Source organism: Lycorma delicatula, chromosome 8 (genome assembly GCF_047948215.1).
Source record: "Lycorma delicatula isolate Av1 chromosome 8, ASM4794821v1, whole genome shotgun sequence".
In the NCBI taxonomy this organism is placed as follows: Eukaryota; Metazoa; Arthropoda; class Insecta; order Hemiptera; family Fulgoridae; genus Lycorma; species Lycorma delicatula.
The window spans coordinates 98,416,917-98,439,144 of record NC_134462.1 but is presented as its reverse complement, the minus strand read 5'-3'; the positions used below and the strand labels follow the sequence as shown (position 1 = coordinate 98,439,144).

Genomic DNA, 22,228 nt, shown 5'->3' with positions numbered 1-22,228 from the left:
TAAGCCAATGTTTCTCTAAGCATGTGTGAGGATCGGCTTTTTCAATGACTCCATGCATCATTTAAATTAAATGTTACTGACTATCAAATATATTTTTTTATTGTTTATATGTTTTCCCCAAATTTATCTTCAATTAAATCATCTTCCCCCTCAAGTACTTTACTTCACCTGGTATAATCTTTTGCATGCCACAATCACACCCTGATCCATCGGCTGCATTAAAGAGATTATGTGTGGTGGTAAAAACAAACATCTGATTTTGCCATCATAACTAATCAATTTTTCTGGTACAGGATGTGCTGGAGCATTATCTAAAATTAAAACAGCCTTTACTTTACCAGCAAGTATTTTGAGAACATCTAAATACTGTTTCACAGCAGGAATGAATTTGTTAAAAAGACCAGTCTTCAAAAATTATTAAGTTTTTTTGGAAGAAATATAATGCGCAGGAATATTTTGTATGATGTCTTTTAAAGCATGCAAACAAGCAGCTTTACCAACAACTAACTTCATTCGATGTGTGCCATTGACATTTGCACAAAATAAAGCTGAAAATCTATCCTTGTTTATTTTTATACCCAGATAGAGTCTTTTCATGTTGTAGTGCCTGGGTATTTTGTGGAAGAGATCTCCAAAAGATACCGCTTTCATCAGCATCATATACTTGGGACATCTGCAATGATTTGTCTTTGACGAGTTGGCCCAGCTTAGCTTTAAATGGTTTTGTAGGGTTTCCACAGACCTGAGAAGTCAAGGAAATTGGTTTTGGGTCAGGGAAGTTTTTAAAAATAGGCCCAAAGTCAGCGAAAATCTTGGTAAAAACTCTTTTGAGCAGGCGTATTATTCACAGAAGTTAGTATGTTGTTGCAATATCATTGTGAATTATTAAAAATGTAAGATCTGGAACTGAGATAAGTAAACTTTTTAAAGTTTTAATTATTTTGAAGTGGCTTTCCATAAATATTCCACCTTGAATTTTTAATATTGTTTACAACGACAGTAAATGTAATAAAAAATACCAGCTTACTGAAGACAGAGTGTGACGTCTTTGTTCATCTGAGCCAACAGTGCTGTTTAATACAGATAATCTTAGGGTATGATGAGGCAACGCTCTACATTTGACTGAGAATCTCACTTGTATTGATAGAGCTCTAAAAATACTGGATGACATAACAAAGTTTATAAACAAATCAAAACCTGTATACAGAAATCCATACAAGTCATTACAAAACCATTGTGCAGATAAGTTTCTGAAGTGCAAGGTATCTTTTTTTTAGGGTCACATTTGCTGAATATGAGCTTTTTTTGAGAGGGTTTTAGAGCTCTTTTCCTCTCCCATTTTATCATCAAACTAGCTTGTTGGATTTGATGATAAGTTTAATGGCACGTTGTGTGAAACCAGATGAGTTGAAATTTGTTAGTTCTAGAAGCAAACTAATGCCTACCAAACCTAAAAAATAATGAAAACTTATTTAAAGATGTTTGTATTGGTTTCCAAACCATAAAACATTTAAAAAATGTAAACATGTGTCTGAGTTGGGCTCATTAAACTTTAGAAACCAGTGCAGGATATTTCTAGTAAAAAAACAATCGAAAAACTTCATCAGAGAAGCCCACTGAAATTCAAAGATGTTGCTTGACTGTCTTCTATAAATGTTGAACTGAGTATTTCACAACCTAATCTTGGAAAGAAACAAATGAACAATCTTCTTGAAGTTCTCTATGAAAAAAGTAGTATCTCAGAAGATACAGCTGAAAAACCTAAAACTCAGTATGTCTACCTCTGTAGTAAGGCAAAGAATGGACTCAAGGAGATTTTGAACCTTTTCTAGATACACTTCATAATGTAGACAAATAAGACTAGATGATTTTTGTGTTTCCATGTTTTGTAAGAACAAAAAATATTCTGAGTTGTGAGAAGTTATGAAATTAGCACTAATTTTTTCACAAGGCAGGATTTTCTGTGAACAAGTCTCTACTTTTTGAAAACCAAAAAGAACAAAGTATTGTGAACCAAAAGATTGTTTATGATGATCTTGAAATTTTATGGTGACTCCAAGAGGGTTAAAATAGATTAGTAAATGTTGACCATTGTCAGAATGGCAAGAAAGCAATATGATAACTTTTATTTGGTAAAAGGTAAAGAAACAAAGATCTAAGGTGGTGTTCCAAATAAATCAGAAATGAGGATCAGCTGAAAAAGTTACAAGAAAGTGTCTAGAATTAAACAGCAGATTGAAGAAGAAGCAATCAACTTAAAAATTCAAAAATTTAATGATTCTTTGAGGTGAGCTCTGGATATTGCAGTGTCAAAAGAAATATTTCTGGTTTTTGCCTTATCCTAAGTTCAAATAATTTGTTTTTTCTTCCTAAGTTTTGTTATCAAAAAGAGTTTATTTTGTTCTTTATTTTCAATCGGTGTCAGGCTGTTAGTTTATATTATCATTTAGCTCCTATCCAAAGTCAGCTAAAGTTAATTTGGTTTGTCTTTAAGTTCCTATTTAAAGTTTATTTGGTTACCTTTTTACATATACCATTTGTTTTAAAGTACATATACTGAACGAGTTATACATTGACCTAATCCATGTATTAGGTTCTATAGTTCATGTGTAAGATTTTAGCTTCTATATGAAGTTCACCTGAATTTAATTTGTTTTATTACTTATAAAGTACCTTTTATTCAAAGTTAATTTACTTTATTTTTTAGTTCCTCAGTGCAATTATTTCATTTTAAGGTAGTAATTTAGTTTCTCACATATTAACTGCAATCGATCAGAAGTTACATCCTTCATTTTATATTACGCACATATTATTTTTATAATTTTTTTTTACTTAAATGTCTGATTTCTTAGTTTTGTACCTAAGTAATTTTGTATTTAATAAAAAGGAGGCACATGGATGGCTGTGGAGATGGTGGAGGCCGTATTAAATAATGAAAATTTGTTCATTTTCTGTCTGTAATGCAATAAAATGTACTGTAAGAAAGAGTTACGATTTATTCAATATATCAAGGGTCAGGGAAATTGAAAGTGAAATTTCTGTACGAGCCATATTCTACTTCTTCAACGAGGGCACTAGCTGCTTCACCATGAGTTACATGACTTATTAGGCCATGATGATTTCTAAATCTGCTTAGCCAATCATCACTGGCTTCAAATGGTTCTAGTCCTAAATAATTGGTAAACTTTTTTGTTGTATTTTGAATTTCCACTCTGCATATAATAACCACTTGAGTGCTATGCTGCAAAACCATTTTAATACAGAATCTTCCAGATTCTTATTAACTGTTACTCATATGTTTTCCATTCAGTTTGTGAATCATTCTTAGAAAAACTATAATTTATTGAAAATTTAACAAATTTGTCTTTAGATTTTCGATTGTCTGATACTGTTGTTTTTTTACATCACATTTCTCACACAATATTGACACACTTTTACTAATTCAAGTTTCTGGCTTAACACGTTTTCTTTTATTGGTGTTATTGCATGTAGACATCTTAAAAACAAAGAACCAAAGCCTGAAAATTATTTACATGGCACAATTTTATATATGCATGCTGGTAAGTACACTATAAAACTACTGCATATGTACAAATTTAACTAAACAAGAACAATTAACACATAAACAAGTTTCTTTTCAATTGCAGCATGCACTGTACTGTAACTGAAATACCAAACAATATGTCATCTGGCACACACTGTTGCCATAATTCCAACACATTGTAGGAATTTTGGCATTATTTTTTTTACAGGTTGGCCAACTCTATATAGTCCTCTATGTCAAAAGTCCACTGTATTAAGTGAGATCTATTATAGCAGACACTTTCTGTTCTACTCTACCATGTTTAATGAGTTTTACTTGTTAAACGTGCTTAACAAATGATGATTTTTATACATTTATACTTAATTTACTATTATATTGTACAATTAGTTGTTATATTTATGTACAAGTTGAAAAAATGATAAGAAATGTACTATTCCAAAAAAGATTTCTATAAATCTTAACTTAGAGAAGGTGGTTGTTATTACGTGAATTATAAATTGTCAGTTATTATGTGATTTTTAGCTTCTTTTTATTTTATAGCAGGTATCGACTCCAATGAGACTGATGTCTCCGCCCAGTAATAATACAACCAATAGACATATTCAGCATCATTCGCATACACAGCAGCATCATCATCATCATCATCATCAACATCAACATCAACAAACACACTTACCTCCTGTCACGACTGCACCTACTACAATAAACAAAGCAACATCACCTATACATGTACAGGTGAGAAGAAATGTATACAGTTTCTAGGTTTTTTCTTGACTGTTATTTATTAAAGCAAGGATAATGTAGTTAGTCAAACATCTTTGGGGTGTGTAAATTTATTTTGAGGTCATCTAAATACTGATTAAAATGTTGGTTATTAAATTTATCCATAATTGTCACATGGTTAAAGTAGTTCGTGTATTAAGAGAATGCCATCTGTAATCTTTAAAAGAAAAAAACAAGTAGGTATTCTTTGTCTCAAAAATCAATTAAAATTGTACTCCTGCAAGTTCAGCTTACAGAAGGTGATATTTAGGAAATAATTCCACTGAAACGTTTTCATAAAAGCACTCCACTCTCTCTAGATTTGATTTTCATAATTTTTTTTTAACTGTCTTTATTACAACTATTCATATTTTGTTTATTATAACCACCAAGTTTAATAATTCTTTATACCTAAGTTTTGAGTCTTAAGCTTTAGCCCTTGAAAATAAAGATAAGTTCAGTATTGTAAGTGTTCAGATTAATGTAGAGTATGATATGGTTTAAAAGGGTAGTGTGTGTGTGTGTTATATGAAGTGAGTCATTGAATGTTCTTGTCCCAGCTGATTAAAATGGGATACATAAACATGAAAATAGTTAAAAAAGTAAATGACTGGTTTTTTTGTATTCTATTGTAAGAAAATATTAATTATATCAAAATCATATTAATTATTTAATGAGGAAAAATGATTGCATCAGGGTACATACAGATTCTACAAGAGTACAATGTATATCCAGACTGAAGATAAAGACTGTTTTGCTATAAAAAATTAAGAAAACTTTTTATTATTTATTTTTTTATATTAAGTGTACAGTTTAATAATGTAATATTGCATATAATCAACTCCATTTGAGCGTTTATATTTTAACTATTCACATCTTTAAAATTTTCATTGTTGTAGTTGTTCATTACCAGTCAGTTTAAACAATTTTTGTCTTAAGCTGCAATTGATCACGTATTAAAATTTCCTATCCAGGAACGTTATATATAGAAAAAGGATTAAAATCGTTCTAACAATGTCTGGACTATTAGGTTGGATGATCGAAATCCTCTCACAAAAAAATTTCAGGTTGTATCAGCAGTTTTGAGGACCCATGACATTGTTGCAAAGAACAACAATAATGCCACAAGAAAGCTTGCCCTTCTTACATTTTGGATGGTTCACTTTAATCTTCTGACTCTGTTATTCAATCTGCTTGTATGAAACTCATCATACACAAGATTTTATTACAGCCCAGATATTTTAAAACAGTTTTTTCTAACAAAGAATGAAAAGCATTTGGGAGATTTCTTCTTTTGACTCATGTCTGTTATATTTTTTTTTACAAAATCTCTTAATATTATATATAAGTTTGAAACAACCATAATATAGATTATTCTTGATCACAACTCTTCAATTTAAGATAAAAATCCTCTACGATTACGTTCAAAATGCAGTTGCTGATTCCTTTATGAAACTGTTATCTGAATAAGTCTGTTTAAATTTTTGGCCCATTAGACCCAGAAACATTGTTCCATTGATAAGATGTTTTTATTGTGTAAAAATATGCTAATCAGTTTAAAATTAAATAAAAATTTTAAGGATTGATGAAAACGTTTTATCATATTTTAATAAATAAAACAAAGGTTTTTTCAAACAAAGTTTATTAAACCAAACGTGTAATGTTTTAATTGACCAACTTTTGCCATTTTTGTGATAAAATCACGTATTTTAGTAGTGTGTTTTTTTGGAAAAACGCTGTGATAAGTGATTTTCACAGACTTCTGAAGCCATCTTTATACTTTTAAGAGAATTTTGTGATACTGAAACAAATGGTAGTCTGGTGGTACAAGTTTAGGACTATACTATGAATGGATCAAAACTTCTCCGCCATGTTCTCTCGCTTTTCAATGAACAAACATGTTTGGTGTTTGGCGGGTCTGATGAAAGATGATATCTTTCCTGTCAAAACTACCTGATCAATTTTAGTTGCTTTATCTTGATTGCTAGTGTAACTTTTCCAGTTGATGATAGAGGTTCATGATTTCATCAACATTTTACTCATTGTCTAACCAGAGTGAGGTGAATCATAGCATAAAAAGTTCAGATTGAAAATGTTTAAATTAGCTTTCTGCTACACGTACTGATACTGCATTATGCCCATAAAATCACAAATTTTTTTAGCAGACTGATTCACATTCTTCCCTTTTTATGTAATAAAATTTCATAATGTATCAAATCTCTTGATGTTCACTCATTTTCAAGATGCAATAACTTTAAATAAATAAACTGATACAAGGTTGATAAAAAAGTATCCAAACTTGGCTCTTAAAAAGAAAGAAAAAAGTTATTTAGTTGTATTGAACTCCTTTTCCTTTTTCCTGTTTAGCCTCCTGTAATTACCTTTCAGATAATACTTCAGTGTATAAATGAGGATGATATGTATGAGTGTAAATGAAGTATAGTCTTGAACAGTCTCAGTTTGACCATTCCTGAGATGTGTGGTTAATTGAAACCCAACCACCAAACAACACCAGTACCCACAATCTAGTATTCAAATCCATATAAAAATAACTGACTTTACTAGGACTTGAATGCTGGAACTCTTGACCTCCAGATCAGCTGATTTGTGAAAACGCAATCACCACTTAGACCAACCCGGTGGGTTTAGTTGTATTGAACTAAAGAGGTGAGTTATTACTCATCCCTTCAAAGTAGACTCTTAATGTAACACACTTAATTTGATGCTCCAGTGTTCTTCCAACACTGGAGCATCAAATTAATTCAGTCGTATTTATTGAGCATTATTATGAGCCCTTATTGCATTTTTATCTCTTTCTTTTAAGTGGAATCTTGAGCTTAGTTAAAAGCCAAAAATCACAGGGCTAGTCTGGTGAATAAGGAGCCTGCTGAAGTTGTTTGCTCCTGTGTTTTGTCAAGAATCTTATTTTTATAAGTTGTGATATGTGGGCTGGAGCTTTTTTCATGATGATAGCATGAGGTTCTTGCTGACTGTCCTTTTTTAATTATCAAGACATGAGTATGTTTCTCAAGGAAAACTATCAATAAAGAGTACTGTCCTTAATAAATAAATAAACTGTCCTTCATCGGCTAAGAAAAATGCTGTTTGACACAAGAGATCACAGCTTTAGGAAAATGCTGGTAGGAAAGTTCATCCAATGATTACCATAAAAATTTGATCTGTAATACCAGGATACACACTTGTTTATTTTGTTTAGTTGGATGTTGATCCTTTTTGTTTTGCATTGAAAATATGTGTTGTAAAAGAGAATTAGATCAATTTAGGAACTGGAGCAAAAACTTAACTTGTCATTTTAATATTTATTATGTCTTTTTATATACCAGGTGGGTACTCAGACCAGTTGTGATTCTTCGTCACCAAGTCCACCACCCACTTCAACATCTTCTGCAGCAGCCGCAGCTGCTGCTGCTGCTGCACTCAGTTACTCTAAAAGAGCTGCCATGTAAGTATTATTTATGATTTTTTATTAATATATGCTTTCTGGTTACTATTCCTAATTTTTTTTACTCTCTGAACACAAGATAAATGCTCCGTATAAGTGAAAGAATGGATTTATAATAAATTTTAAAAAGAGTAGTAAATTTTTTTTCTTTCCTATACAAGTACCATTTTTCTAGAACTATTCTTCTAGAACTAAACAGTTAAACTGACTTCTGAAACTACATAAAATAATCTGTTTAACTATGCAATTTATGGAGCTCCATCTCTTCAATCAAATCTTTTTATGTGCAGTGCAATGATTATTTCGTACCTGGTTGAATTTATGTAGCCACAATGATACTATAATGCTGATTTTTTTTATAAAATAATGAACGGTAATATAGAATTTGCGATTCATCTATTAATTTATTATGAATATGATTATTTGGATTCCAAATAATTCCTTTAACTAAAAATAAAAACCTATATACCTATATGAAATAATTCCATATAGGTATACCTATAACTACATATAGGTAGTTTACATACGTGTACAATGTAATATCCTCATCCCAAATAAATTATAAAAAGTTAGTTGATGAAACCGAAATAAAATAGATGTAAAAGAACTGATGTATGTAAATTTTAATGGTTGTAGACAACTTGATATGAATTAAATCATTCCCAAATGATATAGGTGTCTTCAAGAATAATAAATCCCTTCCATAATTCTAATAATTTCACCTCAAATGTATAGTTACAGTTTCAATGATAGAAAATCCTGCTTATAACAGAAAAGATCCATCTTTTTAGTGAGGTAAATTTTTATTTATAAATTGCTCTTTTCATACTTAAGAAATTTTTTTTAATTTTGTTATGTATATATTTAATAAACTACTGAGGCAAATTCATAAAGCACATTGCAGAAAATAGTTTCTGAAAGTTTTAAAAGTAAAAATCATCCTGGTGTTTTATATTTTATGGAAAAAACCTTGGATGGTTCCTGGAATGGTGTTTGACACCTTAATATTTTTATTTTTCATTTTACTAACTTTGTGTGTTTTTCAACATTTATTACACTGAAATAAAATGTATACTACACTTTATACATACATTAATCTATTACAAAATAAATATTAATTCATACAAAAGTTAATTTTGATGTGAAAACAGACTAAACAATAAAAACTAGTTTATGCAGGAAACCCATAAATAAGTATAAAACAATATATACAAAGACTATCCACATTAACAAAATGCTGAAAACATATCACATGTTTCATAGCACACATATATGTTCAAAATAATTAAATCAGAATATATAAATATTGTCCATAAAACGAGTAGATAAAGAAAATGATTTATGAAGCATATGATTTATAAATATGTATATGTATATCCAAATGATTTATAAATATATCTCATTATAAGTTGTGTTGTTTTAGAAATTATAAACCAAAATTAACATAACTGAGTGATTATAAATTAAATAGACTCTTTAGACAGCTTGTAAAAATGTATTTTTCAAAGATGCAGGAAATTATTACTTAAAATTGTATGAAATTACAATTTTATATGAAATTTCTTGAAGCTTATGAGTAAGTGTTATGTATGTGCATTATGAGTCGCACAACATAATAGTACAGTTTATCCCAAATCATGTGTATGTTGCACATTTCTCTAGGATTTTTGTTCCCATATTCATACGTTGTCTATTATCTATTCACTAATGTGAAACATACACTCATCACCAAAAGTTAGACAATGAAGGCATCTTATTTATCTACAAATTTCTGTATGTCCAAACAGAAATCTTTACCTAAAATTTTATTATCGGCAAAATTTAATTGACTTAAATGTTTTACTAACTGTTAATTTAAAATTTCAATTTTCCACGTAGTTGGTTGCTAAATTTGTAATTCTAAACTTGCTGATCCAGTTGATTTACTTGATCTTTCTTAGTAGACAGTGCGAACATGATCGACTTGTTCTTCTGACATGGAAGGTTTTCCAAAACTTATTTTTATGCAATATCTAGTTACTTTTTCTAATTGCAGATGGAATGCCTTGTTGGTGGCGATTTACTATTGTACTTTGTTCTGAAATATTGCTGAATGATAGTAACAGAATTTGTTTTAGCTAATTCAAGTACATAAAAAATATTTTTCAAAGGATAGTGGCCATCTTTCCAAACCGGTTATATAATACAATAATTAAAATATTATAATAATCATTTAATACAAATAATTAAATAATAATTGATGTCAACAACAGCAGTTGTACAGACTTAAAAACATTCTCTATAAAAACCGCACTAGTTATTGCCTAGATATAAAAGTTAAATTCTTTGTAAATGTTCAGAACCTGTTTCATTTATAAACACCTGTATGTTACAAGTTAGTCTAATATTAATAAATTTTGTAGACACTGCTAAGAGCAGTTGTAAATGTTAATTAACACTTCAGCATGGAGCATGTTAAAAATTAGAGCAACCAGAAAAACAATAATAATGTAATAATAAAACACCTTTATTGAATGATAAAATAAAAATTAGTACAAAGAAAAATGAGCTGGCTAAATACCCATGGACAATGTTCATTTGTCTAGTTTTGGAGAATGTCTAAAACTGTTTCAAACATAAATAAATATGAACAAAGTCTTAAAATTAAACAAAAAAGTAAAAATCATATTACAAATTATAGTAGAATAACCAAATCACAATTTACAGTATAAATGAATTGAATAATATTAATAAATATGAAACGGTTATCAATAAATATAAATAAGATGCATTTAAGCAAAACATAATAAAACTTTTTACATACTAAATTAATTATAAAAAAGAAATACAGATTGCAATAATTCATGAAAATAATGTAAGAGACCTTATCAAACTATTAACTTGACTATAGATACAAAAAAAATAACTTTTGAGCCAATGAAAAACAAATTTTAAACTTCCAAGTAAACCAGTAAGATAAAGAAAAGAAGAAACAATCCCTATTAAGATATAAAAAAATAACACTTGGTCGATAACACCTACTTAACTAAGTTTTACATATTATCAATGAAAATACAGATTTAAGTAATACATTATAGACTTTTAGATTTCAAATATATTACAAATAAATTTTAAATATATATGTATTTTTTTGTCTTCAGTCATTTCATTTCGGTATACGCCCTACATCCTGCATCCCTAACAGTTTGTTTTACATATTCCAAACGTTGCCTGTCTGCACAATTTTTTCGATAACAGAACGATAACACAGTCTGAAATACTTTATTTCATTGAACTGAATAATGGTGTGAAGCATTACAAATGATGTTACTGTTATTAAACATCAATAACAGACTCGACAAAATTTTTAATTGCTTATCAGTATGCCATGGCACCAGACAAATGATAGCTTACAGTATATTATTGTGTACATATAACAATAATTATACTTGCATGTGAAAGTGACAGAATGATTCAGCCTAAACTACTGAGATATAACCACTACTTGCTGAATTGATATTTATATTTGTTGCATCGTTTCATGACACAAGGATTAGTTCATACCAGCACCCATTCATACATATGTGTAATATTGATTATGTAACCAAAAAATTTGAATTTTGATAAAAACACAAGTTATCTCACTCAATTACTTCTCACAAACAAAGAAAACAAAAAGCTTACCACAAGGTAATAAGAAACAACTAAGAAAATCACTTACACTTATATTACAGCCTTAAAACACAAAAATATACAGAGCGATCTAGACATATCTGTCTAGAAATTCAACTCCCGGAAAAATAATACATTTATTAATTAAAAAATAAATGTAGTTATAAAATTATTGGCTAAATTTAAAAAATCATCTAATTTATCAGGAAAGAGATAATAGAGCTTATCATGCTGATTCTATTCTTTATAATAAATTTGATTATTTAATTGTATTGAATCATGTAATTTTAAAAATTAAATATTTCTTATAAAAGAACTGATGGTAGGGATATCTCCAAAAATATTTTCCTCAATCTAAATTAGGTAAGAGCATCTTTCCTGAATTTCTACTGCTTAGGTGAGTTCATTAATTTGGATAATATTTCAAAAGATAAGTATGTTATTAACATTTTTATTGCATATAAAATAATTAATAAAGAATTAAGTTGTAATTATAGTAAATTAATTAAATAAATTGTTAATGCCTAATTTATAAGAGGAAACATTGAAGAAGTTACTGTTATATTGAGGAAAACCAAAATGGGGAAGAAACTAGAAGTCCTATAAATATTGCTTAAGTATATTGCTGTTGGGCTGCTTAGACCTTTTTAACCTTTGACAGAACTGATGCAGTCATGATTAATAATTTTCTAGTAATCATCTCAGGGCATTAGTAAGTAGAATTCAGTGTACACAAATGATAATTCAACCATAGTTATAAGAAATATTCATAAGTTTAAGTATTTATTTTTGTTGTGCAATCATAGTGTTACCAGTAATCGATAAACTACTACAGTTTAATGCAAAACATTCCATTTTCAACCAATAAGTAGCTAATTAAAGAAATCATTGGCATCGCTATGCTCACAATTATATGATTTTTTTTCTATATCAATATATTTTTTATTTCAGGATTGAACAACAGTTGCGTGCTGACAGGCAGGGAGCGTGCGCTCCCGATACAGATACACCTTTCAATAGTATAAGTGATGCGTGTAAAAGGCTTGTTCGTTACCATTCTTTTGATGATCCTGTACTGAGCCAGCGTGACTTGGAGAAAGCCGATGAATTCTTTGAGGCGACAGCTAGGCACTTATTAGACAAGAATAGTCAGATGTTAAATAAATATAACTATTTGTTATTAATGGAAAGTATGGTGAGCACAACTTATATAATATTTTATACTTTTAATAATGTCAGCCTACAGATGACAGATCTGTATATTAGTAAAGATATCAGATCTTTACTGATATCCCAAAATTGGGATGAGGCATGAAGCAAAACAAGTAGTTTAAGTTATATTCTGAACTGTTTATTTGATATATATAACATATATATATATATATATTTATTTTGATGTTTATAGAATAGGAAATTTTTTTTCACTTTTGTCCCTAATATAATGTTTCTGGAATAGATCTAGCCTATACTCTTTTATGCTAGCACAAGTTAACTATTTTGGAGAGGTTAAATTCCATATCGTTGAAAACACGTAACTTCTGCATTATGGGTTAATATATTCTATTTATATACTGTGTATGCATGAATTGCATCGCTTACACTTTTGACAACTGGATATGAAATACTGCTGTTAATTGGTTAAAATTGAAAGTGAAAACTTAATTTTTTTTTCTTTTTTACAAAAGCAAATAATAGTTCATCAGTGTAAATTGCATTTTTGGACCTGTATTTAGCAATCGATCATGGTTCAATGACGGTTTAGAAATAAAAAAACAATTATTTTTCTTTAATTAACTACCTCTGAAGTTCTGTTTTTTTCATTTTACACCGACAAAAAAAAAATTAGATCCTTATATAAATAAGTGAAGAAGAATATTAAGACCATTTCTTTTGTAAACCCAAAATTTTCTTAAAATAAAGACATATCCTTTCAGGTGCTAACTTACAGAGTAACAGGAAATCACCAAAATATATAATTTACTTTTTGTTGATATTGGTAAGAATATTACAGTTAATATTTCTAGTTAAAGCTGTCTTTAGAATGTAATACTCTCATCTTTTGCTCATACTTTCAAAATAAATCCCACTACCATTAAAAAAAAAGTACACTCCATTATATTTAAATTATGTAATATTTACTGCTGTGACATCATAGTAATGACACAATAGTAGTGAAGTCGTCCTGTTCACATCAATCATAAAATATTATGCCACGTGGCTATTATGAAGTGATATATATGCCAAATATTATTCATGCCACGTGGAATGACTATAAATGCAGAAGCCTACTGCAAAACTCTATGTAAGTTACAATGCACCATTCAAAATCAGTGATATGGACTGATGGCGTCGTCCTGCTGCATGATAATGAACGTCCACATGTTGCAGGTCTGACATGTGATTTACTGAGAACATTTGAATGGGAAATTTACAATTACCCACTATGTAGTCCAGACTTAGCTCCTGATTACCATGTTTTGGAAATTGAAAGAATTTTTAAGTGATAAGCAATTCATGAATGATGATGAACTTAAAAATGCTGTTAATCAGCAGCTAAATGGACTGGCGGCAGAAGAATATGACAAGGATATATTGAAGCTGGTGTATCACTACGATAAATGTCTTAATTCATGTGGCAATTATATAGAGAAGTAGTATAAGATATGTAGTAAGAGAAATAAAAAATATTTACATCATTTTTAGAAGAATTTTTTTTTACAATGAAACACTGTCTTTACTTTAGTGATAACTTCTCGTAGTAACAATAAATTCACATCCCATACACTATTTAAATTAAATAATTAAAGAATATTAATTTGGACTCCAAGACCTTAGACAGTCTGTTTGCCGAGTCAGTGAGTAAAAAGTATTGAGTAATGAACTATTAAAGTTTGAGAATACTACTGGTTGACGTCAGAGAAATTATATGGTTAAATAAATGTTTTATAAGTAGTATATAAGATAGTAATCAATTATATGCACTGTATTTGTGTTTCTGTTGGCAGCACTGCTATTTTCAGATAGATATTCTGGGCATTGTTTCCAACTTCAGTAAAAATTAGAAGTTTATAAGTCAATTCTATTGTTGCAACCATAACATAAACATGAGGAATTAAGTAGCTGCTCCTTTTTTCATTCAGCAATCTGTTTTTTATGACTTGAAGCTGAATCAGGGGTCAAAATCTATCAAAGATTTTTAGCATAGTACAAGAACAGCATTTTCCTATAACAAATGTCTGAATGGATTGAAATATTAAAAAATGGTTGCATAAGTGCAATGCATGAAGAATTAGGCAAATTCCCATCTATGTTTACAGCTGACAACAATGTTGAGTGCTTAGTGTCTTGGTTTTGAAAGACAGATGACTGACCATTGATGATGTAATAAATAATGTATGAATTAGTCTTGATTTTGCCTGCAAAATTGTCCACAGTAGATTTTTAACTTTCATAAAATTTGTTCAAGGCGAGTCTCAAAAACCTCATAATATTCCATAAACAAACGCAATTGGACAACTGTCAACAGAATTTGACCAACTACAATAATGATGGTGACACTTTCTTTACAGAATCATCACTGATGACAAAACATGAGTCTGCCATTTCAAGCCAGAGCAGGTAAATGAAATAACATGAAGTGGAAACATCTGAAATTACATATCAGGAAAAGTTCAAAAGTCAGTTGTCAGGGCCCACTACCTGAACATGATCTGAAAGTAGACTTGACAGTAAACATTGCTCGTTATAATGAAATGTTTATCAAGTACCTGCTGTTCAAAATAAATGTATATGTAAACTAGCTTAGTTTTTATATGCTAAGGAATTAATCTGTAATTTCATATTTCAGTCATGTGTAATCAGTGCAGATTATTTTTGTAGATATTAACCCACCCAGTACAGTCATGATGTCAGACTCATTCTGAAAATTTCAAGCAAGAAAAATACAATTATGAGTATTCATAAGTTAAAATTTCTTAGGTTTAGAAAAGTAGTTTGTTTTAAAATGCTGCTGTAAGTTTTAGTGTTGAATATAATGTCCAGAAATATACCTTATTTCCTGATGTGTTTTCCCTTTTATTGGCATTCTTCCAACTGAATAAATGCTTCATTCTTTTTGCACAGCTGTTTTAGCAGTAAGTTTATTTGTGTTAATAAATTTAAAAATTAGGTATAAAGTTTCTTTTTAAAAAAAAAAAAACTTAATTTATAAATTTTTACTACTTAAGAATTTATAAATTTTACTTTAGAATTAATCATTTTAATGATCATCTAGCTCTATTGAAGAAATATTTTAAAATAAGAAAATACTTCATAATTTACTTTTTTAACTGAAAAAACTATTTATTGGTATGTATTACTCATGAAAAAAATTACTCGTGAAAAAAAGTAATATAGCCACTCTGGAAAAAGTTATGTGAAGATGGGTTAAATTGTGTCGTATTAAACAATAGAGCTCTGGGACTTGTTAAACAGATGGCTACTGCTCGCCAACTTTTTTAAAAAATTTATTTTTAAAATTTGTTTATTCATGTACTTTCACTGATTCTTCTGTATCCCCACTCTCCCTATTATAAAATTGCAGAGCTATTTTATCTATAAATCATTTTTCTTTGTGCTGTGTGTGGAGGATCTACCCAATGATAGATTCGTTTACAATTAATTACTTAAACTTACTTCCATTCCTGTACTTATTTCAAGAAAAAAGGTTTGTTTTACTGTAGATTATATAATTGTGATATGCAGCCAATATGTAGCTAGAAGAAAGACTCCGTTTAGGCTTTGAGGATCAATTCCCAGTTGTCAAATGAGAGCTTAACCTTACTTTGCATCATTTAAAAAGGATCTATGTTTTTGGTTTTTTTTTGCAGAGACAAGTGCAAACTAGTGAATTAATAATGTTAGGTAGAATGTTTGTTGCCGATGAGACAGCTAGGTTAGATCAGTTGAGACAGGAAGCTGCAACAGCTGCTGTTACTACCAGTAATACGGTGTCCACAACTGCCTGCACGCAGCTTAATGGTGAGAGCAATATATTTATCAAAAACATTTTAATTATGTAGATTCTTCTTTCCTTCTACATTTCCTTGCATTTTTTCAAATATTTGAACATTTTCATAGCTTACCCTAAATATCTCAAAAAATCAAAAAACGATAAATATATAACCTTCACATAAGACTGTGAAAAAGTAATAAAATTATACTTTCGCTACCAAATGTAATGTAACAACATTGTTTTTTAAGCTAAGGAATTAATTGTTAATAACATGCTCCTCTGATTTGAAAATATTTTTACTGATTTAATTTTGCCACTGACTGTCACTTTCACCATATACTCTCTGTACCTTTCTTTTATTTCTTTTTTAAATGATACTCTTTTTATTCTGTAAATTCATTTATTCTACTGAGTTCTCTGTTTCCTTAATTCTACTTTCCAAGTTTGATCTGGTTTTGTCTTTTATGAATTAAAAACATTTCCGTCTAGATTTTAATTTTTCCCTTTTGAATGTTAATTTGTTTTTCTGATCCGTGAGGATCAAAATAAATCTTTCTTGTGACAATCCTTTACTTATTTACAATTGTGGTATCATGTACTGGAAGTGATAAACATTTTCAGAGAATTAATATAAAGAAGAGAAAGCCTATTGTGAATGACTACTGACTGGATAAATGCATTTTCTTTAAATAAGTTGTCTTCATTGTCAGTTAAAAGCCATGTGTCCATCAAATCAGTAGAGGCATTTTTTTTACACATTTCAGCAGCTGTGATGTTCAGTTAATGTAGGGGTACGACAGCTAACCCACCGGGTTGGTCTAGTGGTTAATGCGTCTTCCCAAATCAGCTGATTTGGAAGTCGAGAGTTACAGCGTTCAAGTCCTTGTAAAGACAGTTATTTTTACATGAATTTGAATACTAGATCGTGGATACCGGTGTTCTTTGGTGGTTGGGTTTCAATTAACCACACATCTCAGGAATGGTCAAACTGAGAATGTACAAGACTACACTTCATCTACACTCATACATATCATCCTCATTCATTCTCTGAAGAATTATCTAAACGGTAGTTACCGGAGGCTAAACAGGAAAAAGAAAAGGGGTACGACAGCTAACCGTTACTTTGCATTAATTCTTACTAAGTTTGAATGTTGGAATTACATAAAAGTTATATAATTCTAGGCATAGTTACAGTAATTTTTATATAATTCTAGGCATATTTATAGTAATTTTTATGAAGCAATCTTGATTTATACAATTTTGCAGTTTTAAGAAAATAATTCTACAGAACTATTAAAATATGTGTACTAATAGGAGTAAATTAAAAATTTTCTACTTGCGCCTCAACAGTGAATTTTACCTACATATTTCCATAATAAAATATTCATGTATTAAGCTATGCATTTGAACTTACTGCAGCTATTATTATTTTTTTATCAGGTTAGACAAGTTAATTTACTCATCTAAAAGCTGATGTTAAATTAATTCTACTTCATCCTTTAGAACCAATTGATCATCTTTTAATAACCTACCTAAGTACATTCCATAAATGATAAAAAATAAAAAGCTTGAAGAACAGTTGTGTTTCATATTAATTTTTTTTTAAACTGCGAAAAACCTTTAGTCTTTTTAAGTATTGTAAGGTTATAGATAGTAGGCCTTACACGAGTATTGTGAGTGGTTTTAGTTTTTTAAATTAAGGCAGTACAACAATTGAGACCATTGAAAAATTTGTCATCGATTATGTTTAACAAAATGTACATTTTTATTAAGGAAATAATTATTTGTTTTCTGTATCAGATGATAAATTTTTGAAAACTACAACAGATGTGGGTGTATATTGATGATATGGAAAACAAATACAATTATTGCAGTGGCTATGGACATCATCAAGCCCCCCCCCCCACAACTGCTACATTAAGATGACAAAGTTGCTTCAACACTAAGTATTGTTTATCATGTTTTTGACATAAGATTTATTCATCAGGAGTCCTGCTGAATCAGATTAAGGAAAATTTTATTTGACTGTAATGAAACATTTTAGAGATAGCAGGAAAGAAAAGGTTAAAGGCATGGCTGAAATTTATGTATACTGCACCTGTACTTCTTTTATTCCTATCAACATTTTTTGGCAAATCTCTCCACAATCATTCTGCAGTAATCTACTTTTCTGACTTACCTCCTGTAGACTTTTCCCTGTTTAGAAATTAAATTGACCTTAAAAGGCCTCCATATTGAAGCAGTAGAATAGATTAATAAAAATTAACTGTACAACCTGTGGTTTATTACACAACAGAATTCTAGAAACTGTTCGAATGGTGGGATATATGATGAATGTAATGCATTAATAGTATAGAAATAAGGTTTGTTTTCTTTATGAATTGTCTTCATATTTACACAGCAACTTACTAATTGGAAAAATAGAGAAGAAATTAAATGAAATATCAAGAAAGGAAAAACCTTGACCATTATGAAATGTTATTTGAAGAATCAAGAGAATGAAGTCTACAGATGATTATGGAATCAGAGAGCTGAAGAGTGGATATATGAAGATTACTGTGAAGAAAAATAAAATGATGGTTCTTAAAAACTTTTTCTTTCCTTTCAGCAAAGAAATATAAACAATGATTTGCTTATATTTTCTCTCCCCCATCTGTTCATAATTTCCTGATCTTCCCAAACTATTTGTCGCTTTCCATCTCAACACTTTCCTTCCCATCCATTTTACATACTAAGCAAACAACTAAATGACTTTACTTACATCTCTCAGTAATTTTCCCTGATTTTTCTGTACCAGCAAACTTCTGTTAAAGCAACAGCACAGAAAAAACAGTACTGCTATTTTGTCATTATTCAAACAAAAGAGCAGATGTGGATCAGAACTCTATGTTGCACTATACTGTTTCCCCTCCACATGAATGCTGCAGTTTCATCAATTCCTATAACATAACATACAATTATGAAATGTGAAAGCAAGTGCAATCAGTATTCTATGTTTCAAGTCACAGTACATAGCGCAAGCACTTCATACTGCTTTATTGACACCTTACATATTAACATCAATTGCACACCAGACATCAGTGGTAATCAACTTTACAAAAAAATTTATATCTTATAATTACTCATTTCATTTTTTTCACTTACGCTGGTCGTAAAGGTCAGAGAAAAGTTTAATCTTATCTATGTTGAAGTACTTGCTTCTACAGAGTAGTATAAAGTCACACTTCTTTTCTGTGACTGTTTCAACCAATACTGCTCCACTAAATGAGCAGCCAAGCAATTGCTATTCTCTAATAATTTTTTCCTCAAATCTGTTTCATTGCATTTCCTCCCAATGTACTTCATAGATAATTTCTATTCTTTGAATTCTGCACTGCACTCCTCTCTCTATCTATCTAGTCAGAACTATAATTTTTCTTCTTACTAATTTTTATCCTACTATTCAGTTTTCTGATTCAATTTGTTTACTTTATCTAGACTTTATTCTTTCCCTTCTAACATTAAACTTTTCCTTTTTTATTCCAAATATTTTTATATTAAATAACGATGTTCAAGATATTCTACCATCTCTCTAACCTCCATTTACTGCAAACCATTCAGTCCCACTCTAGTTCTCACCTTACTCATATTTATAAGATGGCTTGAACCAAGTTTGTCAAACCTGAATCCACCTACCATTACTTTTAATGCTTTCCACATTAACCCATTCAAAACACTATTATATACATTTTTAATATTATGAACCAAATTTAAATTTATTATCTCATCATATATATAAAATAATTTTTTGGGAATTTTAACATACTAATATACTGCATTGCAGAAATTTTACTTATAAGATATAGGTTAACGTAAGAATAATCATATCTTTTCTTCACCTTCCTGGTCGACCATACTACTCCAGATTCCAGCTTCCTGTCTCCTGGTAACATCTCCTTTCAGACTTTATTCCATCTATAGTCATTCCGATTCTAATATTAAGAAACTTTTTTTATGTTATTTTTTTAACAACGTAGTTTTGTTGTGTAAAACTATCCTTAAAATTGTTTTTTATTTCGATAATATTTTACAGGATCTCTTAATACAACTACATCCAGTTCGAGTTCATCTTCAGTACCGACAAGTTCTGTGTCAGTTTCATCATTGTCAGTGGTTACCGCTACAACAACAGTAATGGTCTCTAGTAGCACAACTACTGCGACAGCAGCAGTCGCATCAGCCACTTCTGTAACACAAGTCGTTAGCACTGGAGGTTCAGGAGCTGCATCAGCAGTTAAAAGGGAGAGAGATAAAGATAAGGAAGACTGTGGTGGTGGTGATTCCGGTGAAACTTTATCGAAAAAGCATTGTCCGGATGATGAGGAAATCAACGCACAGGTACAAAATGCTATAGACAGTATATTAAATTTACAAAAGAGTGATCCGGCATTAGATGAGGCCGTCCGTAGTATATTAACTAATTCCTGACCTGCCGGTCCTGCCGAATACTACAGTTATTGTACTATCGTTTATATTAATATAATAGGTGCCGGTGGTAGTAATATTTGTCATTGTTATTACGATAGAAATGTAATAAAAATCATCATCATCATCAATAATTGTATTATAATAGAAACTATTAAACAACAGTTGATATGATAAAAAAAGGTAATAATAAAATAAGTTTAATTAAAGCAAATAAATTACATCAATTTTGTAAATAAGATGGCTGTTAAACAATTTTTATATGATGAATACGTAGTTCCATCAAATCAGGATTTTTAGAAGAAAAAATGAATAATGCCCATATTTTTGCAAGACAAAAAACTATATACTAAAACTCATATATGATCCGACTGGTGCATCAATATATAAAGTGCATCCATGTATGTATGGTGGATCCATATTGAAAAGTAGGTAACAAAAATCAATTTTTTTGTTCTCTTTTTTTCTTAGTTAATTGTTTTAACACTGTAGGAAAAACACCTGAATGTGATAAAAAATAGCACAATGCCTTTTATTTTATAAAATAGGTTTCTACCTTTACACAGTTTGCCATAAAGAATTTGGCTATAGTTTAGCCACATTCCAGTATGCTTTGTATAAAATTCCCCTTCACATCTGAGCAATTTTATTTATTATTTTTGAAATTGCAATTATTTTGTTACATAAAATGTAACCAAGATTTTGAAACTTGATAGAAAATGAGGAAATGTAATTATAAATATAAGAAGGGTAATTTTTAACTATGGTTTCAGTTTCATTTTGTGATAAATAACACTGCTGCAGTAAAGAAAGCCAAACATAATTCAACCACAAAATGTGAAAATTCATTTCAGCTGTTTTTCCTATTTTTAAAGAAAAAGTGTGATTTTTGGTTGTCTTTTTTCCAATTTGGGGATCAGTCCAGTCCAAAATCAGTTTATCTTAATTATAATGTTATTTCAGGAAGGAAAAATAATGTCTTGTAAAATTTCTCATTATTAATTTTTTCTTATGAACTTGAAAATCTATTCTATCTATCCAGTGTGAAAGAAAAAACTTTTTATAAATAATCGATCGGTCGATTAATTTTATTAGAATATTGATACTAATAATGAATGAAGTGTTATCATCTATCTAGTCATGTGTAATAAATAAAAGGCTTACATCGATTTATGTAACGTTGTTTTAATATTATATTATTTTTTAAATGTGAATTTATTTTTTCTTTATTTTAACTTTCATTTATTCATTAAGTCAATTTTAATGTGTTACTGCATAGCCAGACAGATTTTTTTCTTTTCTTCTGTATAAACTTGAATCTTTGTAAATATATCGCTTTAAGTATTTCTGA

At 29.6% G+C, this 22,228-nt stretch overlaps 1 protein-coding gene across 1 annotated transcript in view; it reads left to right on the top strand.

Moving 5' to 3' along the window:
- The window catches only part of LOC142329317 (uncharacterized), a 92,468-nt gene extending 71,574 nt beyond the window's left edge, over positions 1-20,894 (top strand). Inside the window, exons 17-21 of the mRNA XM_075373801.1 lie at positions 4,085-4,279; positions 7,651-7,769; positions 12,372-12,615; positions 16,289-16,439; positions 20,486-20,894. Of these exons, the coding sequence (XP_075229916.1) occupies positions 4,085-4,279; positions 7,651-7,769; positions 12,372-12,615; positions 16,289-16,439; positions 20,486-20,880 (1,104 nt within the window). The 3' untranslated portion in view covers positions 20,881-20,894. The remainder of the gene's footprint in view (positions 1-4,084; positions 4,280-7,650; positions 7,770-12,371; positions 12,616-16,288; positions 16,440-20,485) is intronic.
- Positions 20,895-22,228: the final 1,334 nt, after the last annotated feature.